Below are 20,877 nucleotides of genomic sequence, written 5' to 3'. Positions count from 1 at the left end.
CAGTGAGTCGAGAAGCCTATCCCTCATCACAAAATCCTCTGCAGGGGCTATATTTTTATCATGCCTCATACTTCTCAAGGTATTTGAAATCGCCCTCAAAGTTGGACACTGTCTTCTCTTTTCTTCCCTGGAATCTGAGCTCTGTGTTCACAGAACTTCACCGAGTCCTCAGCATTTTCCTTTCCAATTCTCTTTCCTCTGACAGTATGTAATTCCTGATGTTGGTGGGTATCGCCGCAGTTTTATTAAGTATGTGATAACATGCCGTTCAGGTACAACATTTCCTGATAATAAACTGTCCATGTAGTTAGGCCTGACTCGTCAATACGCATGGAAAAAGACTGAATGGAGTTCATAAAAGCATCTTTAAGAGGCTGATGGAAATGTTTGAAGAAAAAAGAAATTAGCAGTGTTTTGTATTGTTAAGTCTTTTGCAAAGCAGAAAATTAATTAGGACTGAAGAGAACACACTCTTCTGGAATGCCCATGTGTGGCCCATTATATCCCGTTTTGCCCTCTGAGTCATCCTCCGCAGCCACCGATTCCGTGCGAACAGGAGCAGTCACAGTGGGATCAAGTTTAGTGACTGACTTGTGTGAGTAAGCAGCCATAGAAGGAAATTTCCCCTTGAGGAGTGGCCAGGGTACCACCGGCAAAAGCTGGTGAAATAACTTTTCTATGCAAAAGACTTAATATTTTTTGCATATTATTATTATTGTTATTATTACTTTTTCACTTTTCCCTTTAGGAATTTTATTATTTTAGGTGAAACGCTAAGAACGTGTCTCCAGTAAGCTATATAACTCACAAGTCTGTATGTATCCCAGATCGATGATCTGAGACACCTGGCACTTACACTGGGGGCCTTCCTGCACGGGAGAAATTGCCCCCACGAAGAGAATGCACATTTCCAAGATGTAAGTGAAACAGAAATAACAAAATAGTTCCTGGTGTGCTTGGGCCCTGAAACTGCACAAGCAAGTTACCAAGGCCAAATCCAGCTCTCTCCAAGTCTAGGTGAAAGGTCACCCACGAATTAGGAAGCAAACTATTGAGTTACAGCATTGCAGCAACAGAATAAACTCTCACCGACTGATTGACTAAGACAGGGGGATATCACCCCTAGCTGTTGGCAGCTGTCCTCTCACCATTAACCTTCATTAAGGTGGCCATCTCCCAGCCAAACAAATGCACAGTGCAGTTACTGATATAAAAGACTTCAATTAGATTTGTATGAGAGTATTGCAAAATATTAAATAATAAGGGCTGCTGCCGAACAACAGCAGGAAGGTTCATCGCCCTACCATGGTTGCTTCTCAGACAGACACAGCCTGGCTGTTTTTGGGAAATCCCACCTTGACTGGCGACACTGGGCATGCGGTGTGGGGAGAGGGGGCCCTGCTGGCATACCCTGTCTGTCTCAATCTGACGGCAAGGCTACGGCTGGCACTTAGCTGCATGAATCACCAACTACTGAAATTTAAAACCTTGCATATGCAAATCACTAATTAAACACATCAGCATAGTCAGTTACCCAAACTGTAATCTTAATCGTATCTCCAAGTTAGGCATGCAATCACACACCCATTTTGCAGATTTGCATTTGTGAGCATGGTTTCCCGAGAGCTAGGTCCAGAAACGAGTCTAATAACCAATTTTTCCTCATGTAGTTCCAGGAAGGAAAAAGAGGAGTGAAAGTCTGCTGAGTGGCTTCCTCTCCTGAAAAGTAATGGGGGATTGTACAAAATAGGGAACTGGTGTGGACAGCTGAGCGCCTACTGGGAGGGTAGATGGTGAGTTATGCATGCTCTCATTTAATCTAATGCCCATCTTCATGACTCCTTCGACCCGAACGACGTGGATTTCCCTCTATTAGCAAATATTCAGGTACAGGAAAAGACTATGTGCCAGATTTTGACTTTATTTACATTGAATTACCTGAGATTAGAATCTGAAACTAGAAACTTTCTTTATTCAGTTACAAATAGCTATATTATGCAGTTTTAAGGGGTTAAGAAAAGGAGGAAATCATAACCACAGAAGTCATAAAGGCAACTTATCCCAAGCCAAATAGTTTTGTTTCTAACGCAGGGCTTTAATTATAACATGTCATATAATGATGACATAGTGCTATAATAGGCAAATATAATGCATTAATCTGATATTATATTTTGGCTTTAACAATAGGTGCAGCGAACCAGCCTTAGTGGATAACTCATTCAGAACCTATCTGCACACTCCACCTAGATACTTATCTGCCTCTTTAATTAAGTGGAGGGAAACTTCTTGAGGCCATACCCATAAAGCTAGTCTCTGATGATAGCAGAGTTACTGGAAGCCTTTGGTAATCGCTTACACCCACGTATTGTGGTTAGCTTCCAACTTTGGCTCTTTCCTTCTCGCTGTGGAACCACCTATTTATCCCCTAGCGTAAACCCCCTAGTGTGTTTGCACCAAAACAGGGTTTATTTGAGCACCACGTCAGCACACTGTCATCGGCCTCGCCAGGACTGAACCGGGCTTCCTAACTGCAGCGGTGAAAAAAAGAGCTTTGGCTCATTTTTCGCTTACCAGTATACTTTTTGAAAGAGTAGCAGCAGACTGCATCAGTGAACGCAGTACGGCCAGCGCCAGTTTCCATAACGCAAGTTCCCCAGGTTGTCCTCAGCATGTGCTCATGGCAATCAGAGACGCTACAGCAACCGGCTGCAGTGGAAGCAGGATTGGGCCTCGTGGGCTAAAATCGTCTTTCCTGATTCCGTGGGTGCTATGTAACTTTGTGTACTTTGGAAAACAGCCTTTTTTGCTTCTTCAAACAGAAAGAGTTTGTAGGATTTGCACGCTAAGCTAAAAATAAAGTTTTAACTAATACATCAGTTTGGAGAAGGCGGTTCCCTGAGCTGCGGTGCTTGCTCTCTCCTGGGAGCTTTTGAGAGAAATGCCCTGCTCTGAGGCAGTAACATACAGAAATCGTAAAGACCAAGCATGTAAACAGCATCTGAAGAAAGCTCAGGGGCAGCAGTCTCGAGGCCACGTGAGATAGCTCTCCGAGGTGACAGCAGGTACTAGAGTCCCCGTAGCAGAATAAAGGCAGCTGACATGAGGTTCCTGTACTTCACTACTAGCTGAGCAAACCACAGAGGGTGAGCACAACCAAAATGGCTCCAACAGGTTACCGCCTCCTTTTCCTTTTTCTCTCCTTCTGCGGGTCACTTCCGTATTCTCCTCCGATCTTTTCCACTATGGAAGGCTCTGCTAATGACCTTTGAACAGACCATGTTGAGAATGTCACTGCAGAGCTTCCTAATCTTATGGTGGCGCCTAGATAATATGGTGATGGGTACTGAAATGCTGAAAAACAGACAGACAGATAGCTAGATAAGATTAGATATATAAGTAATTTAGTCAGTCATCATACAGAGCAGCTGACATAAGTTCATTTGTAAAGCCAACTGCTAAAATTGCTTTAGAAGTCCTTACATTTTAATTCTCTTGAAAGACAGACCTTTGATCTGAATTGTTTTGGTGGCATGTACATTATTTGAATGGAACCTCACCTGACCAGGTAATACCAGACCGGTCATTCCTGGCATACTATTGTCATAGGAGAACAGTGTACATGCAAATCCATACCTACCGATAGCTCAAGGGCAGGCAGATAACTGAGCATCATGGAACAGATAGAGACTGAAAGCATGAGCACCACTTTATGCTGATAGGCAGAATGAATCATGGTGAATAAAAGGCTCAAACAACCATATATATGACGAAATGTAACACCAAAACACTTAAATTAAGCATGATCGGAAAATAAAAGAGAAAAATTAATAGGTAAGTGTTATTGCTTCTCTTTTTCATTAATATTTATTCATTTACACCAGGGGGAGATGGAGGAAGAAGAGAAATAAAACAGACCTGTCAGATTTGCTGTTGTTTATAGACAGTTTTATATTCCAGCTCTCAGGTAGTAGCAAAACACTGGGATGTTTGTACTGCATTCATTGCAGGGAAAACTATTTACCTTCGCATGTGATTTTTTTTTTCAATTCAGCATTAAAAAAGAAATTTCAAAGACACTTCCTAGGGCAGTTTATTTTTGAAGTGGGTTATTTGTTTTCACCCTAAATCTGAGGCCACGGTAGTACTCCCATCTATGGAAGAGGTAAGAGAGGTAATATAAAAGTGCAGGGTTTGTTAGTCCATGAGTTTCTCTGCGTGGCATTCACCCCAGCACACGTTGCACCACTAAGTCCCACTAAAGCAAAAACTGCTAAGCGCACGGATTAACCACAGATAAATGGTTGCATGTCTTAATTAGTGATGGCTGAACGTCTCAGAAGATTCTGTGGTTGAATTAGAATAAGCATTCAAAAAGTTCAAATGTTAATCCAAGCCTCTTTAGTTTATAATGATGGAAGTCACTCTCTAGAGCCAGCTTACTCATTCCGTTTTTAATATATCCTGACTGAAGTTGGGTTTGAACCACTGCACAAACAGCAGCTGTCACGAAAAGTAGCTCCCTCCTTCAGACCCACTCAAAATCAGTAATTGCAGGTGTGCAGAAAAATCAGCCGACCGAACAGCAGCCTCCAGACAGCACTTGCCACAGTGCTGTGTCCTTCTGTGACACTTTACTTTTGCATATATTCGGCCCTAAGGCTTGAAGGCTTGGATTAATGTTACTAAATGGTTAGAATCCCTGTTTCCTTAATGTTTGGGAAGCTCAACCTCTTTTTGAAGGTACCTGCCTCTTGCCAGTGACTACAGCGAAGGAGCGACTCCTAATTTGAGCACCTCATTTGTTTGCCTGTACTTTGGAAGGATCAAGGTCCAGCTGTCTTGTGAAACGCCTGATGTTACGGTATCTCCCTGGCTGGTAACCTGTGCCCCGTAGCTACCCCGTTCTGGGACATTTCAAGGCAGCTTTCCTGCACGTTGGTGTGTTATAATGGACTGTGACACGAGAGACTCGATTCTCTGAACAAAAGGGTTCATACACAATATACCCAGAGCCTGATTCCCCACTGTCTTACGCCTGTGCTGCCAAACCCACAGCCTCATAGCAAGTCCACAGGGTGTGTAGATGCTGCCCAGCACACCTGGAAGTGCCAGGCCCTCAGTCTGCATAACTTAAAAGCAGTGGAGGATGAGGCCAGTAGTTACAATTGCACTTTTGTGCCTAATGTGTGCAGGAGCAAATATCAGGCTTGTTATGCATGTATTTGACGTCGGCAAAGAGTTGTCCAGCTTGTGCATAAATGAAGTAGATGCATAATTCCCGTTGTGCACCACACGCCAAATATGTGCAAATCAAGCACAAAAGTATGCCATAAGCTGAGACGACCATTAAAAATATGTATCTAAAAGCATTACGTAGTAAAGTGCTAAAGAACATAGTTTTAATTTTCAAAATTGCCAAGCAGCAAGCAGCTCTTGGTTTCTTTGAGAATCAGACCACTCACATTTCTGTTGAGGTTTGGGAACATGATTCTATATACCTGTCTTTTGAGGAACACTGGCCAAATTGCTAGCTGTCAACTGGAGTCTTTATCAGGAAATCTGTAATTGAATATTCCAGGCCAAGATGCATGGAAAACAAAACTGGGCAGAAACTTGTATAGTATGGTGGTGGTTACACTAGAAGCAGTAAAAAGGATTAAAAAAACTAGTTCCATTAAAAAGCCCAGTTCAGGAAAAGGGACAGAAATGTACTTTTTGTGAGCTTGAAATGTGTACTTTTGTGTTTGCAGCGATAACAGCAGCCCTTCCTACAGCACTGTGCACTTTCAAAGCTTTGAATGAATATCTGTAGCTGATGTAGTACCTTTAAATAAAGTCTTAATTGTGAAACAAAGGAATAATAAAGAAAAGTCAATACTTTTTTTATTATTATTATTCAAAGCTTAGAACAGTTTAGGTTGGAGTTTTGGGTGAAGGTTTGGTTGCTGCCTTTTCCCCTTTTATCTGAACCAGCTCACTCAGACCTAATCTTCATCATCTAAACCACATGATTAACACACAAAATAACTTTGGAGCAAGCCAGGTCCAAGCAGGAAGCTGCAAGTACTATCATGTCTTCACGATATTAGCCAGCAAAATAACTGTGGTTTCTTCAGTTGTTTTTTTTTTTTTTAATTCTCTACATTTATGTTTTCCTTGAAAGGGGCTTGCGTCTTTGTTTCCACTTTGCGTTGGAAACTTTCAGATTTACAATCACACTCCTGGAGGGAATGCTTTTTCTCCTCGACCATGCCCACAAGACTGGGGCAGGCCCGGACCCTTACGCGGGATGGCTAAGGACAGCTCTCACTCTGCTCGCGTTTGTCAATCAAAACCAATTGCCCAGCCAGATAGCACCTCTCCCATCTGGAAAAGTTTAAAAGAAAGTAGCTACGACCGTATCATGTGAGGGGACTGGTCCTGCTGGTGCGTATTAGGCTTGTTCAGAATATTCCATCTGAATTGGCTGTCCTGAGAAAATAGACGCTCCTTTACATCTTTCAGGATCCCAGTGGGTTTTAGGTGGGAACTCTGTACTAAGCTGTTCAGATCACAGCAGTTCTGGGCATGTCTAGACATAAAGTTGCTGGTACTGGAAGAAATGTTATCCTGAGCAGGGAGGAACCTACTGAGTTGTAGGTGCTTAAGTCCTCTTTTGCATCTGGCCCTAACTTGCAAGAGAGGAAGAGCCAAATGCTCAAAGGCAGCTTCCATTTTATGGCTCTAAATTATGCAAAAAAATTATGGACTTGATAATTTTGCACCTGCATTTGTATTGGAGGTGAGGGAGAGCCTCGACCAGGTGGGGAGAGGCTGGGATTCTCTGCCCTTTCTCTGCTCTGTGAATTCAGAAGGGAAGAGAGGCTTCATGCCAGCAGAAATCATAGTCCCCATGTGTGTCATACACTCCTATGTAAAGCTCTGCGGTTGGTACGCTGGGTGCTTGTTGGGCAATGGCATGGAGAAGGCTGGTTTCCTTGGAACATTTTCTGTTCATTGTACTGTTCCTTCCCAGCATTTCACAAACCACCACAAAGAAGACAACAAAAAGGGGGGAAAAAACCTTCTTAAAATGAATTGTGTGTCTCTTCCCTCACTATCCCAACAGCCTTGGCAAGCTTATAGGAGCCAGGCAGAGCTGGTCTCTGCTGGATGTTACTCTTCACACAGTTTTACGATAATTTTGGGGAGTCTGCATGACTGAATGGTGAAAGCACAGGGAGGGAAGTCAGGACACTCAGCCTTCATTCCTGGTTCTGCCACCAAGATCCTGTTTGTATTGGGATTACATATATAAACTCTTTTGGTTGTCCCATTGGCATGAACCCTGTTTTATGTATTTGTGCTACTTCTGTTATTTCTAGGGCTATCTGAGGCTCAAATCAAAACAATAGCCAAATGTCCCAATTTATCTGCAAAACAAATTATAAACGTAAGAACTATGACCTCTCCGCTCTGATTCAAAGCCTATTAAAGACAATGTAAAGACATCTGTTGACTCCAGTATACTTTAGATTACAGTGCAGGCTCTTGACCGGACGGAAAAGAGATGGAAGGCCACCAGAACTCAAGGAAGAGGTGGGAGAGCTACGATGCATATAAATGGGAAGTAAAAACACCCTCAAGGGATGCTGGAAGCAAGACTTCTGGCAAGGCTTGGCTAGAACACAAGTTTAGGGACCCAGCTTTTGCAGCTTCTTGGCTCATCCTAGGAAGAAAACAGCTTCCTGTCTTAACCTCTTAATGCGAGTTCTGTATTTGTAATTTGCAGTACTTTTCATACCTGAAAGAACAACAACAAGTTCTGCTTTCATGGCAAATTCCCAATGATTCCATTGCAAGCACAGCACAGCTCACCCCCTCTTATTCTCTGCTGTCGGGTCTTTTCCACGTCTTTCCGCGCTGTGAGGCTTGAGGGATCCTCTCCCCACTCATGCTCATTCTTGGTCTCTGTTTCTTTGACGCAGGTAACAATTCTTAACTCCATCTAAAGATCGTATTTGTTTCTGTAGCAACCAAAACAGAAAAAAGGAGACTGATTCAAACACTCTCTTCTGCATCCATTCAAGACATCTCCTGCATATAGTCACAGCGCATTTTCTCCTTGCTTTTCATCATAAGCCTTACAGCCAAGTTCAGCTGTTCCCACATGGGGCTTATGGAAGAGAACAGGGCAGCTGGACGCTCCTCGCTGCCATGCCTGCAGAAGTGGTTTGTAAATGTAGCACGTGATCATCCCAAAGCACAAATAAGGAAGAAAAGAATGAACCAAAAATGTATTCCTGTTTTTGAAAAGGAAATCTCATTCTTTTCACTAGGTAGCACTGCTATTTCAGTATTGTGGTTTTCCAGACAGCCCTAACTTTGTGGTCCTTCCCTAAGTACCTGCTTCCCTGGGGTTGGTACCTACAGCTGCCCTCTCTGCCTTTCAAAATCCTCTTTTAAATTAACTAAGTGGTTCCAAACAAGTGGTGGGCTGCACATAAACCTCGAAAGTTTGTCTAAGAACAGATTTTTCCTAAGTTATTTTAATGTCTTTATCAAAATAAAAACAGCAAAGCTGCATAACTATGATCCACCAATGGCCATGCCATCTCTAGTCCATCTGCTATCCTGGTGCAAAATGAGGGAGTTTGAATATGAACACCGATTATATAAGGAGATGCTTCGGGTTGTGATCAGAGATGGCTCTTTCTTCTGAAAATACACTACATTTGAGTCACTAGCAGCAGTGACAAAAAAGACATTTTGGTTCATAAGGAAATGCTTTGATTCAAATATTTAATCTTGCTTTACGGGTTTCTGAAAATATAATTAAGCAGTAAACTAAACTGGAAACTCTGAATCCCGAAGCTAATATGTTTCACTTAGGAAATGCTGAAATGGTATAATTTGATTTGTTTGGAATTGCAGGGTGATAAAACTAAAACAGTCAGTTGAAACTGGCTCTCATTCGCAAAGCATTTCAGTTTTCCTAGATTTGAACATTTTGGCTAAGGTTATCCGACGATAAATAATGGGAGGATGTTACTGTGAAGAAATAAGGTGCTGTCAGGATCAGGATTTCGGTATTACCGAGTGCAGGTCTCTAATGGCAGTTCACTGCACTATTTTATCCATGATGTTTACAGACCTCTCAGCTGAAAGGCGGAGCAGGTACAGTAAGGAGTGAGTCACCGTTCGCTTTTAGTATATTATGAGCTATGGCAAAGTTACACCTCAACAAATCCGTAAACTCCACTTGGCAGGAAAATACCATGCACAGTTGTGATGCCACAGAAATAAGGTATCATAATGAAAACAATGGTTCTTTTCCCCTCAAGATTTTCTTTAGGCCTGTCCTCAAAATGAATCCTAGGCAGGTAATTTATTGTTTATCCACATGACATTTAAGCAGCATATTTAGAACAGTTGCAGTTCATCCTTTAAATTCAAACATAACATCAATCCAGCAATTTTTGGCAAATAAAAAAGGCAGTAACGGAGTGTCAAGAATTCAAGGAGACTCCAATCTAATTTAAATGGTGTTGCTCTCGAAAGCTGGCAGCAAGGAGTGCATCTTTTAAAAATGTTTCTATTAGAGGCTGATGTTTATGATCGCTCTCAGCTTGGCAAGAAAAACACTCTTCTAAACATTTACATTTCACATTCTTTAGGACAGTTGAAAAATGTTGGCTTGCAGTTCTCCACACTGCAGAGAGGTTGCGAGGAATGTTACAGTAGAACGTTAATAGCCATGTACTTTTCTTGTTCTTTGATTTACTGTGTGGTAGTTTTTATACTAGTTTTGTTCTTAATGTTGTCTGTCCTGACTTGAGTTTCACTCAGCCTAGGTTTATTTTTCTAGTTAATAAAAACAAAGTCAATGAATTTATTAATAATACTTTGTACTAACATTATAGAGACTATTTGGAGACTTTCCCATTTGAATATATTCACTATATACTGTTGCAAAACTCCCCGGCAGAGTCAGAAAACGAGCATTTTTCAAGAGATGCGGTCTGTGAAGGAGGGGCTGTCGCTGTTCTGGTTGTCCAAGCAGTGCAGCTGTGTTCTGGTTTGCCTACAACCCTGATCACAATGTACAGACATCACCGACAAAAATAATAATAACACAGTGTAGAACCCCTGGTCAGTCCCTCTGGCTCCGCGGTAACTACCTCCACGAGCAACTGCCACGTCCAAGCGAGACGTTTGTGTCACACCTCACGGCCCCAGCGCACAGCTCTGGTGAGCTCTCGCAAACAGTGCCATCAAAGCCAGCTGGACTGACGGCTTGTGCCAGCCTGCTCACTCCCCTGCGCAGATTTCCCAATCTGACCCAACCTCATAGCATCGGGGCGGGGGGGGGTAGCATTGGCTTTATTCTTCACCAAGAGCACCGCTTTCAAGGCAGTGTTTTGAAAGTACAATTAAATTGTAGACTAGAGCTGCACAACTGTATTCAGTGTGTTCCCCATTCCACGGATCACTTAAGGATATGCATGAATCTTACTGACACAGTTAAATGAATCGCTGAATTAGGACTGATGCACGGGATGCGATGAAGTCCTAAACATTGCCAACTCCGAGGAAAGTCACTGGAAGCTGATGGTAGCTAGGCACTACAGGATTGAATAAACACAAGAGTGTATCCACATGAATAATTTTCCGTATGCAAATCACCTCGCTGCAGTGTTGCAATCAGTGGGAGTCCCCAGGCTGGACTGCTCCTGTGGGTAAGCTCACTCATGGTCTGAGGATCTGCAGAATCAGGCTTGCCAGTATGTGCTGGGTGCCTGTGCACTATCATTTTAATTGTTTGCTAAGGTGTGTACAATCTCTGTTAAGGTACACGTAAGCCACAATCACAGTGGCACCAAGTCAGCTGCTTCAGGTCTGGGCCATTTTGCTGTCAGTTGAAGACATGAGACTGATGGAAATGTCTTGTTTGATGGCACTTGGACAAAGGATGAAATTTGCCATATGCTTTGCTGGTAGTAGTAGAGAACTAAGTAAGGAGAGAACTGCCAAGCAGCAGAGAACTCAAGGCAAGGGAATTTTGCAAATTGAGAACACAAACTGTAGGTGTGAAGCCTTAATTGCTGGTCACAATTAGGCAACAACACAAACCGTACACGTATAATGCCCTTCATCAGAGGAATTCAGGTGACTTAGAAAGTTTATTAAAGTCTCATCAAAACATGCTGTTATGACAGTATTGCACGGGACCCCCTGAAGCAGCCATAAACTACCTTGTCTGGGCCATGGCAAAACGCCCGGGCCTTACGGCTCCCGGCACCGTGCGGTCAGGAGTGCGCTCCCTGTGCTCGGCGTTAGCCGAGGGTTTATGCTGCTCAGGGAGGTGCTCTCGGTAGGATAAAAGCTGGGTCTTGCTGGCTTACATCAAACTTGTTTGGGAATATTTGCAAACTCATGGAAACAAAAGACAATGTCTCTTGACAAAACATTTTAGTGTAATTCTGTGCAAGAACGCTCTCATTCCAGGACAAAAATGACCACACAAAGACTGACTCAAAACTAACTCCCTGCCAGCCTTGAGAAACTGAAAGTCCCATTTTAAAGTTGAAAGCGCTCACAAAAACCCTGTGTTTTTATTTAGTTTGTTGTTTCCAGTGTGTACATCCCAAGCACCCAAAATCCAAATAAAGTCAGGGGGATCTCGAGGTACCCAGTGACGGCTGCATCACGTCAAGACGAGCACCCAAAATCCAATAAGGTCAGTTGAACCTCAAGGTGCTCAGTGACTCATTTCAAGGCAGACATTAAAAATTAAGCAGCTTTGAAGGGTTTTGAAAATCTTAGCCTAAGTGACTGGGACAGAGGATGAAGATGAGGAGTTCCTGTTCTCATAGACAAGTCCCCTCAGAGCAACTCGTTATCAATAAATAATCGATATTCATATAGATTAGCATATACAGGTTTCTACAGGAAACCCGTAACACATCACAAATAATAACTTAATAGAATCTCTGTATAACCAATGTCTTGAATAACACTAATAACTCTGTATAAAGAGAGAAAGGGAGCAGCTCAGAGTGGGTGGCAAGCAGTAGCCAGCAGCCTGGCTAGGAGGAAGGGAGAAATAATAAGACACCCATTTCCCAGGAAGGGCCAGCAGGTGTATTTATAGAGGTCACACACCTTCTGGTCAATTAGGTCTAAACCCAGAGGAACCACTGGTAAAATATCCATTGCTGCTGGCTTTGGTAAAAGCCAATTAGAGATGTATTTATATTATAAAACCTAATTTCTAGGAAATGAAACTTCAAAGAGTTGCCCAAAGAAGGATGGAGCATGGTGTATGTTCAGAACTGGGACTAATGGTTCCCAGTGCCTGATCATAGACATTCTTTAAGATTCAAGGGAGGCCTCTTGTTGCAAAATTTAAGCCAGAATTGAAATAATTTTCACTTTTTTACTTTCCATTTTACTTGTTTGCTTCCTCCCAGTCTAGTATCTAAATGTTCAACTTTAATTGGTGGGTGGGTGGGTGTTGGCCTCTGCTCCCAAGTGACCAGTGACAGGATGAAACGGCCTCAAGCTGCGCCACAGGGGGTTTAGATTGGAGATTAGGGAAAATGTCTTTACTGAAAGCGTGGTCAGGCACTGGCACAGGCTGCCCAGAGAGGTGGGGGAGTCACTGTCCCTGGGGAGGTTCAAAAAACCTGTAGATGTGGCACTTCAGGGCATGGTTTAGGAGGCCTGGGGGTGTTGGGTTGGGGGTTGGACTCGATGATCCTAGAGGTCTTTTCCAACCTTAATAATTCTATGAATCTTCTATTAATTATTTCTAAATAAACACTTGCTGTACTACAAGGCTTGTCAGATGCTGGGGGCAAGGTAAATGAAAACAAAGCTATGGTGTTACAGTTCCATGGAGATCATAGATGGAGTCCGAGAAGCACGTGTGGGTGAACCTGTACATCAGCACAACTTCATGGGATTCTGCAAGTGGGAGTACTTTTTGCCAGGCAGCAAAGAACCAGTGCAGGAGCTGGGAATGCCAAGTGCCAAGTTTGCAAAGGCGGTCCCTTTAGTAGGCACAAACAGATCTCTTTCTGAGGCACAGAGGGACTCCCCATAGCTCCTCTAAGCCATGGTGCTGTACAACGAGTAGACCAAAGTCATACCACGGGTTAGTGACAAAGCTGAAAAGAATCCAGATTGCCAGCTCCTTGTCCTAAATACCAAATGTAGTCCTGCCTTCTCTTCTAGGATAAAAATGTAAGGAAAAATGTTTGAAAAGCTTTCAAGAAGCAGTGTGGATTTTGCTGCTAAAAGGAGGAAACATTATCAAAGGATCAGAAAATTCCACAAAGTAACACAACAGTTACTATTGCAAAACTCTGGGGGCTCTCTTCTGTGGTATATTCAGCAGCTCAGATTCACAGCAGTATTTCTTCGTCCTCCACAGTCATAAATTCTTTTTCCTGTTTTGGATAAGTTCAGTAAGCTCAATTCTTCTGGCTTCAGCGAGAGCCAGACCTTGCCTAAAATGTAATATTTTTATTGTCCTTTCCATAGAACATTTATGCTGTGTTTATCAGGTTCATTTCTTTTTTCATTAGAAGTTAATCACAATGCCATTAGCACTGCTTTAATGTCATGAGAATCATACTCTGTAGGGTGCATCCTATGACTGCCTCAGAAATCCCTCCCTGTGGATATTTTGTCTCTGTGAAATAGTCTGGTTCCAACTATTCATCTTTGCCAAGAAGAACAATGTTACCAATTATTCCTACAGTGGAAAATAAATCAGAACAATAATTTGTTTTCCTGCAGTTGGTTGTACATATCCTTCATCAGAAGAAATTTAGCTATGAATTAGAAAAATTTCCTTTCACCTTCCCAGTCTCTTCAGTTTGTGCAGGATTCATGGTATGCCTGTGCATCAGATGAGTTATTTTACCTGGGAGGTAGGAATTGTGCCAAGTTCATACCTGCTCAAGATGTTATTCAGTTTTATGAAGGAGACTGGCATAATGCCTATCTACAAAAAATCTCCAGCATTATTATGTAGAGCATAGAGAGTTAACAGTGACCCAGTAAAAGAAACCAAGCATCTGAAGATGGTTTTGCAGAGAGAAAAGACCTGTCATTAGTGAAAAGAAATGAGGTGAAATTACTGAAAGAGCATTTCTGATCACACAATCAAGGAAACGTAGAACAAAACTCCAGGGCACAGAGGGATCTGTGAGTACTACCTTGGGGAGAAGGTACTACGATACAGATACTTCTTCAGATAAGGGCATATCAAAATTCAGTGCCTGAGCTCAGAAACCCAAACATTCATATTGAAAACATGATCAGTTTGTGTTCATGGACTGGGACACGAGTGGCTTTACACTTGGCTCGCATATTGTGCTTAAGCACGCAATTCATAAGAATAATTCAGGCACGCCTTTAACTTGAAGGTACGAGAGCTCAGAGCAGATGCACACTCGGGCTATACAGACGTCAGCCTCCGTGCACGCAGTTGGGGAAATCTGGTCCCGAAGACGTTCTGCATTTATTTCCGCCCGCAGCGGGATGGCGGAGGTGTTGTCCGAGGTGCTGAGTCCTCCTCAGGTCACCGTGAAGCTGAAGGGAGCCGCAGGTGCTCCATGCCACTGAAAATCACATCATTGGCTTAATCATCAACAAAGTCTTATTACCAGGATTTGCAGCTGGGATCCAATGAAATCTGAGATAGCAGTTAGAGTCCTAGGCAACTAGTAATACCAGTTTTTCTAGAAAATTAATAAATGCAAATGTTAACTGTTCTAAATTCACTTCATAAACAAGTCACCTGGAAAGATTTGTGGTTTTCATTAAAACAGAGAATATAAATAGAAAAGGAAATGGAAGGCCTGATACTTAGTGTCCAATAAACCCCACAATGCAGCCAAGGTTTTGCAAGGGTATGCAATGAGACAATTAGCAAACTGTCATTGTACTCTTTCAATCACTATAAAATACATTTAAATGCTTTCTAAGTGTGCAGCACATTAGTGACTAATGAAGCATCTGCAGCTGATAGGCTGGATCCTGCACTGAACAAGGCAGAGCAAAGACGACAAACAGCACTAAACTGCACGGCGGGCGCAAGAGGCCGAGAAGCTCCAAGGAAGTGATTCTGTTCTCAGCTGCTGGAAGAGACTGGCAAGGGATGAACGCTGCCAAGTGCTTCATTAACACAGAGGCCATGAGTCTCGATACATGCCCAGTGTCCATTCACACCCAACGATTTTGAGGCTAAGTGAGCAGAGGAACTTGAGATTCGTCCCTATTCAGTGTAAGAAAGCGTGTCACACCGAGCCTTGGTGTTGTTTCCACTCTTGTCTTATCCCTGCTACAACAGCTTGCTGTCCTGCAATAGGCAGACCAAACCCCAAGCAAAAGTTCTGTGTTACTGCACGGTGCTGAAAAAACTATGCTCCTCCTGAAGTCCTGGCTCTAGGAGACAAATGCAGATTCCCCTGGAAATCTGCCCAGATCTAAATGCGAGTGTGGAAATGGGTGTTATTGCCTGCACGGTGTTTGTGTTCAAACTCTCCCTCGCCTGCAGTTTCCAGATTTTTCCTACTAAAACTAGTGTGAGATTATAAACTTAAAGGATCTATCAAGTAATTAGGTATTAGCTTGATAATGAATTATGGACTGAAGAAAAGTCTCATAGGCTAAGAAAGTTTGAAAAATTATGCACTTGCCTCCAAAGAAGAAGGAAAAAGAAAAAGGGCATATAAGGAGAATAAAACTACCATATCACAGGTGTAAGGTCTTAGCAGAACTAACTCAAAGGGTAGATTGCATTCTGAATCTGGACCACGAGTAAGATCTTCCCAGCTTCTCCAGTGGCCTAGACATGTGTCACCTTCTACATTCCTCACCAGTCTCTCAGAAAGCAGCTGTAATGTGCAACCACAGCTCCCAGCGTGAAGCCACCACGTGCTACCTGCCGAGCCGGGCAGAGTCCAAGCGATGACACTGCTTCACACTGCTGTGTGGACTGCAGTAAAAATTACCCAGCTGACCGCCATAAAAATTAATTGAGTGGCCCCGCTCGAAGCATCCTGCGTCTTCCTGGAGTTATGCATTGGAAAGGACTCTCTGAGTCACCCTCCTAATTTGCATATCCCTTTGCATCTTGGCATTAACAGTCAAGAGCCACTGCAGCCAGCTAGAAAAGCCTCATGTTTGTGCTCTCCCATGCAAATACCTCTTCTCCCTATATATTAGTTACTGTGTGTGGGTTTTCTCTCTCACTCTTTCTTGCCATATGTGTGGGAGTTGATGGCATCAACTTTGTGAAATCTCAACACATGCCAAGAACAGCTGGAGAAGTTGAAACAAGTTCTGGGTGAGGTGAGTTTCATGGGCAGGGACTGAAATTAGCAAAGGTACCGTGGCTGCTTGCCATCCTGGGAGTCTCACAGGGCGCATGTGGGCCTCGCTTGCTCCAAGAGCAGATTCCCCACGGAAAAAAGCATTCGACTTGATTTAGATAATGACGATGACAGAGATAGCTGAATTAGAAGAATTTGTTCACCAGGAGAGACCACCTCTGCACCTCTTCTGTGACTGGTTCCTTATGTAAATATAAAAATTTCATCATGAGTCTGAGGTAATTAATATCGTTAACCAGCATGTAGCACTCTTCATCTTCAAAATGCTTTACCAACATTAATAATTAATCACCACAACACTCTGGGAAGTTATCATGTTAATCAATGGGTAAACTGAGGCACAAAGATTTAAAGTGTCACAGCCTGCCAGTGGCGGGACTCTTGTGTCCCGGGCTGGCGCTCAGTGTGTCACAGTGCGTGGCCGAGCTACCTGATATGCGTTGTGATAAGATGGAACAAACCAAGAGGGCATTCCAGGATGAGTGATATAGACCTCCCTCCAGACTGCACCCAGAGCAGAGCCTCTTAATCTCTGGGTGCTCCCTACAGGTCTCTGTGCTCTCAGATCTGTCTGTCCTCCCCTTGTAACATCTACAGGATGTTTCTGTTGATCGTTCTGCATGTTCCCTTCAGCCCTCCAACAGCGTTCCTGGTGTGAGAGCTACACTCTGGCCTCGGCTGTAGCTATCACTTAGGTATCTACATCTTCTTCTCTGGGGAATTTTAGAAGATAAAGAACCAAATGATACGTCTGATGAATTTTAGTGTTATAAATTGTTTAATAACTAGCGCTCACTTTTGAAGCACTTTACACATCTGCCTCAGAAGAATTCCCACTTTTTGCCTCAATGTCTCAAACAGGAATATTTGAGTCTGGTTCAAAGTTTGGTGTTAAGCTGTTAATTTTCTATAACCAATTCTTTTTTAGGCTACTAAACGCAGCTTTTAACTTATCAGGTTTTGCCATTAGTTCAGCCTGGACATCTCCACTGGCTCATACATTATTGCTTAGTTATGTCATTCCCAGACAAACCTGGGAAGAATTGTGAAAGAAGTGACCTCCCTGCCCAATTCAGAAGATGAAACTTCAGTGCAGCCTACTAAATATAAAAATATGCACAGTACATCTGGAAGAAAAGTTTGCTTTTCTTGAGGCTTCACAAGAGGGATCTGTCAAATGTGGCAGGCTGTCATTAAAAACAATTAACCTAATCAAAAATCCCTTTTCTCGTATTTCTGCCTAGTCAGGTGAATATTAAATACTAGATTTTCTAGGGGGGGGAAAAAGAGGAAATCAGCACCTATGTTTTCACTCAAACATGCGTACGATGGAGCAAGTACAGATTTGCCTTCGTATACCTAAAGTATGCATGTAATTAGCATGACTGCACAGGGAGTCATGAGCCTTGTATGCGCGACTGGCCACCTGCATGTCATTGGGGCATGTCAGTGCCTTAATAGTGACAATGCTTGTGCATGCAACCCTAGCATTGACACGTATGGATACACACCTTCCTCAGGCAAAGGGGACTTGTGAGAGCTGCCGTTCTCCTAACCTCACGCTCCCCAGGAGTGCTGGTACCTGTTAGGACAGTACTTCTCATTGAACATGTAGATCTTGTACCTGTTTGGTTTAGAGTAAACTGGTTGCTTGTGATGTTTTAACTCCTAGCATCACCACCCCGAGTACAATTCTCTCCTCATCACTCCCAAACCTCTTTTGTGTCTTCCAGAAGTGGAGGAGGCAAAGAAAAACCCTGGTTCCTTTGAGGTGGGAGCTCACCCCAAGGGGGAGGAGAGGGAAGCTGACCTCCAGTGCATTTACTGATCTTATTTATTTTTAAAGGCACTTAGCCATAAGTCTCAGCCTATGGCTCTGCTTCCTGCAGGCACACCCTGCTTGTGGCTGTGAAGGTACTCACTAAGCACTAGTAACACCCAGCATTTATATAGGGCTTTTCATCTTCAAAGCACTTCCCGAACATCGTTTAATTAATGAATCCTCACAGCCCTCTGTGAGGTATGCACAGTTATTACCCCCACATTTTACAAGTGAGGAAAACTGAGGCAGCGATTAGCTGAGGCAACACTGTGGGAACTGGGATTAGAGCTCAGGAGAACTCAGGAGTGCCTGGACCCCTGTCCCACGCCATGATTGCCAGGCTGCCTTGTTGGGAGATGCACGTGGTGCCTCGGTTCAGCACAGTATCTTGAACGTGACCAGTGCTGACCCTTCGGTGCATCAGCAACATCTTTTGCTTCCAGGTCCACATCGGTTTTCTGTGTGGAGATCTGGAAGAACTTTCTTTTTTGTCTTTCCGTATCGGTTCCAGAACCTGCTGTCACCCAGACAGGAGATCCAAAGAAAGACACTGGGACTGAGCTTCCATTGCCTATAGCACTACCTAACATATTCAGTTTAGTGCCTTCACAGTGTTTTTAAAATGACACCGAAGGGGGACTTTCTCCCAGAGACCTCGGAGCGCTCTATGGACAAAGGACAGTGTTGCAATCCCAAATCACAGTGTGGCTCTGTGCAGACTGTCAGACCAACTCGGGCTTGGCCTCGGCTGAAGATCTGATGATTCACGACCCTCAGCCCACATCCATGAAAGTTCAGTGAGTTTCACTCACATCCTCCTCAGTAACTGCGGGTTCCTCCCTTGAGAAGCCCCAGGGTATCCCAGTTCCCAGCTGACATGTGGCGGACAGGAGCAGACTTCCTGGTCGTAATGGTAGCCAGTAGGGTGAGAGAGGGCACCAATGATGGGGGTTAAACCTGGATGGTTCAACCTTGTCAAACTTGAATATCCGAGAGAACCTGCAGGGGTTGGTTCCTTTCCAGCCCTCCAGGCCTCTCACAGCCCTAATTATTATTGTTGTTGTCGTTATTATAACAAAACATTCATATACTGCCATAAAATACAAACTAGATAATACACGTTCCTTGCCTGAAGAGCTCAGGCTTTAAACAGGCTGGACATTCTGAACTGGATCCCTCAGGAGAGACAGGGAAGGCGCAGCCCTTTTACAGCAATTTCCCCTCTCAATTCCTTTCCAGTGCGGCTGGATGCCGTGCAGGGTTATGGGACGTGGCAATAGGCAGCTGACCAGGCGGCATCAGAGATACAGCATGCTCCTCCAGCTGTGCCTCAGCTCATGCTCTGCTACGCACAGCAGCTGTGGGAGAAAGATTTGTGGCTGCGAGTCACACTCACAAGGCAGGGGACTGGGGAGGAATGGGACTTCATTGAGGGCGTGCTTCTCAAAACAGCTGCAGCTCAAAGCTGGTCCCTACCACTCGGAAAGCAATGTCCAGCCCGCTGTTCCTGGTGGGGCAGCAGCTCCCAGTGCCTGCCGAGCTCTCACTGGCACTATCAGGGAATTGCTGTCAATCGGTTGATCAGCAATGCTGCCTCTGTCTGAGCCAGATGGTGCGGTACCACCTGCAGAAACGCAGCAGGGGCTGCTCCATCCTGCTCCTGTACAAGACAACCATCCCACAGGTGGTGCTTCAAACGCACCGTTCTACTAAAGTGAGGTGGTGGAATTGTAATGCTCGAAAGAAAACAGGAGCATGGTAGTGCGTAGCGAGGTGACGCCTTTGCACAGCTCCCTGCTGGGAAGCACTGGGGAATCTGTGGTTCGTAAATGCTCTTCTGGCTGAGACTGATGCCTTCTCTTGCCAGTGAGGTCCCTTCCGTTCCCTCCTGACAGTGTTTCCCAGTGTAATCTGAAAAGCCATGAGATACCAAGCCAAGGGAGAAGTGGAAAATGTTGCAACTGCTAAGCTGCACTTTGAAATGAAATAGCAATACTTGTAATTAATAATAATCTCTAATGAAAAAAAAAAAATCCCTGCTTATTCCAATATAGACACTTCAGGTAGTACTAGGGCGTCAGGCAGGCTTATTCAGCCTCTGGACAGACTCACCCACAAGGCCTAGCATCAACACGCCCTGTGTACACCGAGCATCGTTTTGAACAACAACCGCACCAAAACAAAACAGACAAGGACTTTAGGTCCTTCGCGTGTCTAAGCCCAAGAGAGGGATCCCTGGCCAGTTTTTACCAGCTGAAGGCTCTGAGCTGGAAACTGTCTCTGCATCTATATTTGTAACTCATAAAACAAACCAAAACAAAAAACTCAACAAAATACATTTACAACGAGGGAGACATTTCTCAGAAGCTGCTGTTTTCCTTCCCCCCAGTGCTCTCTGTGCCCATGTTTTAATGTTCCCTGACCATTCGGTCACAGAGACATCGAGCAGCCAGTGTTGAAGTTTTTGAACGCTTGATCTGATCTATCTTATACCTGGCTTAAACTTGAGAAAATACTAAGAATAGGGGCACACCTAATATGGCATTAAGGGATATAATGTTAATGTTCTGATTATTACTGAAGTCCACAGCAATTTTCATTGCAGAACTTAAGAGGCAATGGGGAAAACCTCAGTGGACGCCCAGCGTAAAGGTTTACATCACCCGC

The 20,877-nt window shown here is 43.7% G+C and overlaps 1 protein-coding gene across 1 annotated transcript in view; it reads right to left on the bottom strand.

Annotated features, from left to right (window-relative positions):
* Positions 1 to 20,877, bottom strand: part of PEDS1 (plasmanylethanolamine desaturase 1) — a 198,899-nt gene that overhangs the window by 42,808 nt on the left and 135,214 nt on the right. The window contains exons 4-5 of the mRNA XM_075109035.1: positions 7,858 to 8,006; positions 2,572 to 3,351 (exon numbers count right to left, since the gene is read on the bottom strand). Coding sequence (XP_074965136.1) covers positions 2,572 to 2,671 — 100 coding nt within the window. The 5' untranslated portion in view covers positions 2,672 to 3,351; positions 7,858 to 8,006. The remainder of the gene's footprint in view (positions 1 to 2,571; positions 3,352 to 7,857; positions 8,007 to 20,877) is intronic.

The sequence above is a fragment of the Phalacrocorax aristotelis genome, chromosome 13, assembly GCF_949628215.1.
Source record: "Phalacrocorax aristotelis chromosome 13, bGulAri2.1, whole genome shotgun sequence".
Classification (NCBI taxonomy): Eukaryota; Metazoa; Chordata; class Aves; order Suliformes; family Phalacrocoracidae; genus Phalacrocorax; species Phalacrocorax aristotelis.
The sequence above is the reverse complement of the archived record's forward strand: the minus strand, read 5'-3'. Positions and strand labels throughout refer to the sequence as shown.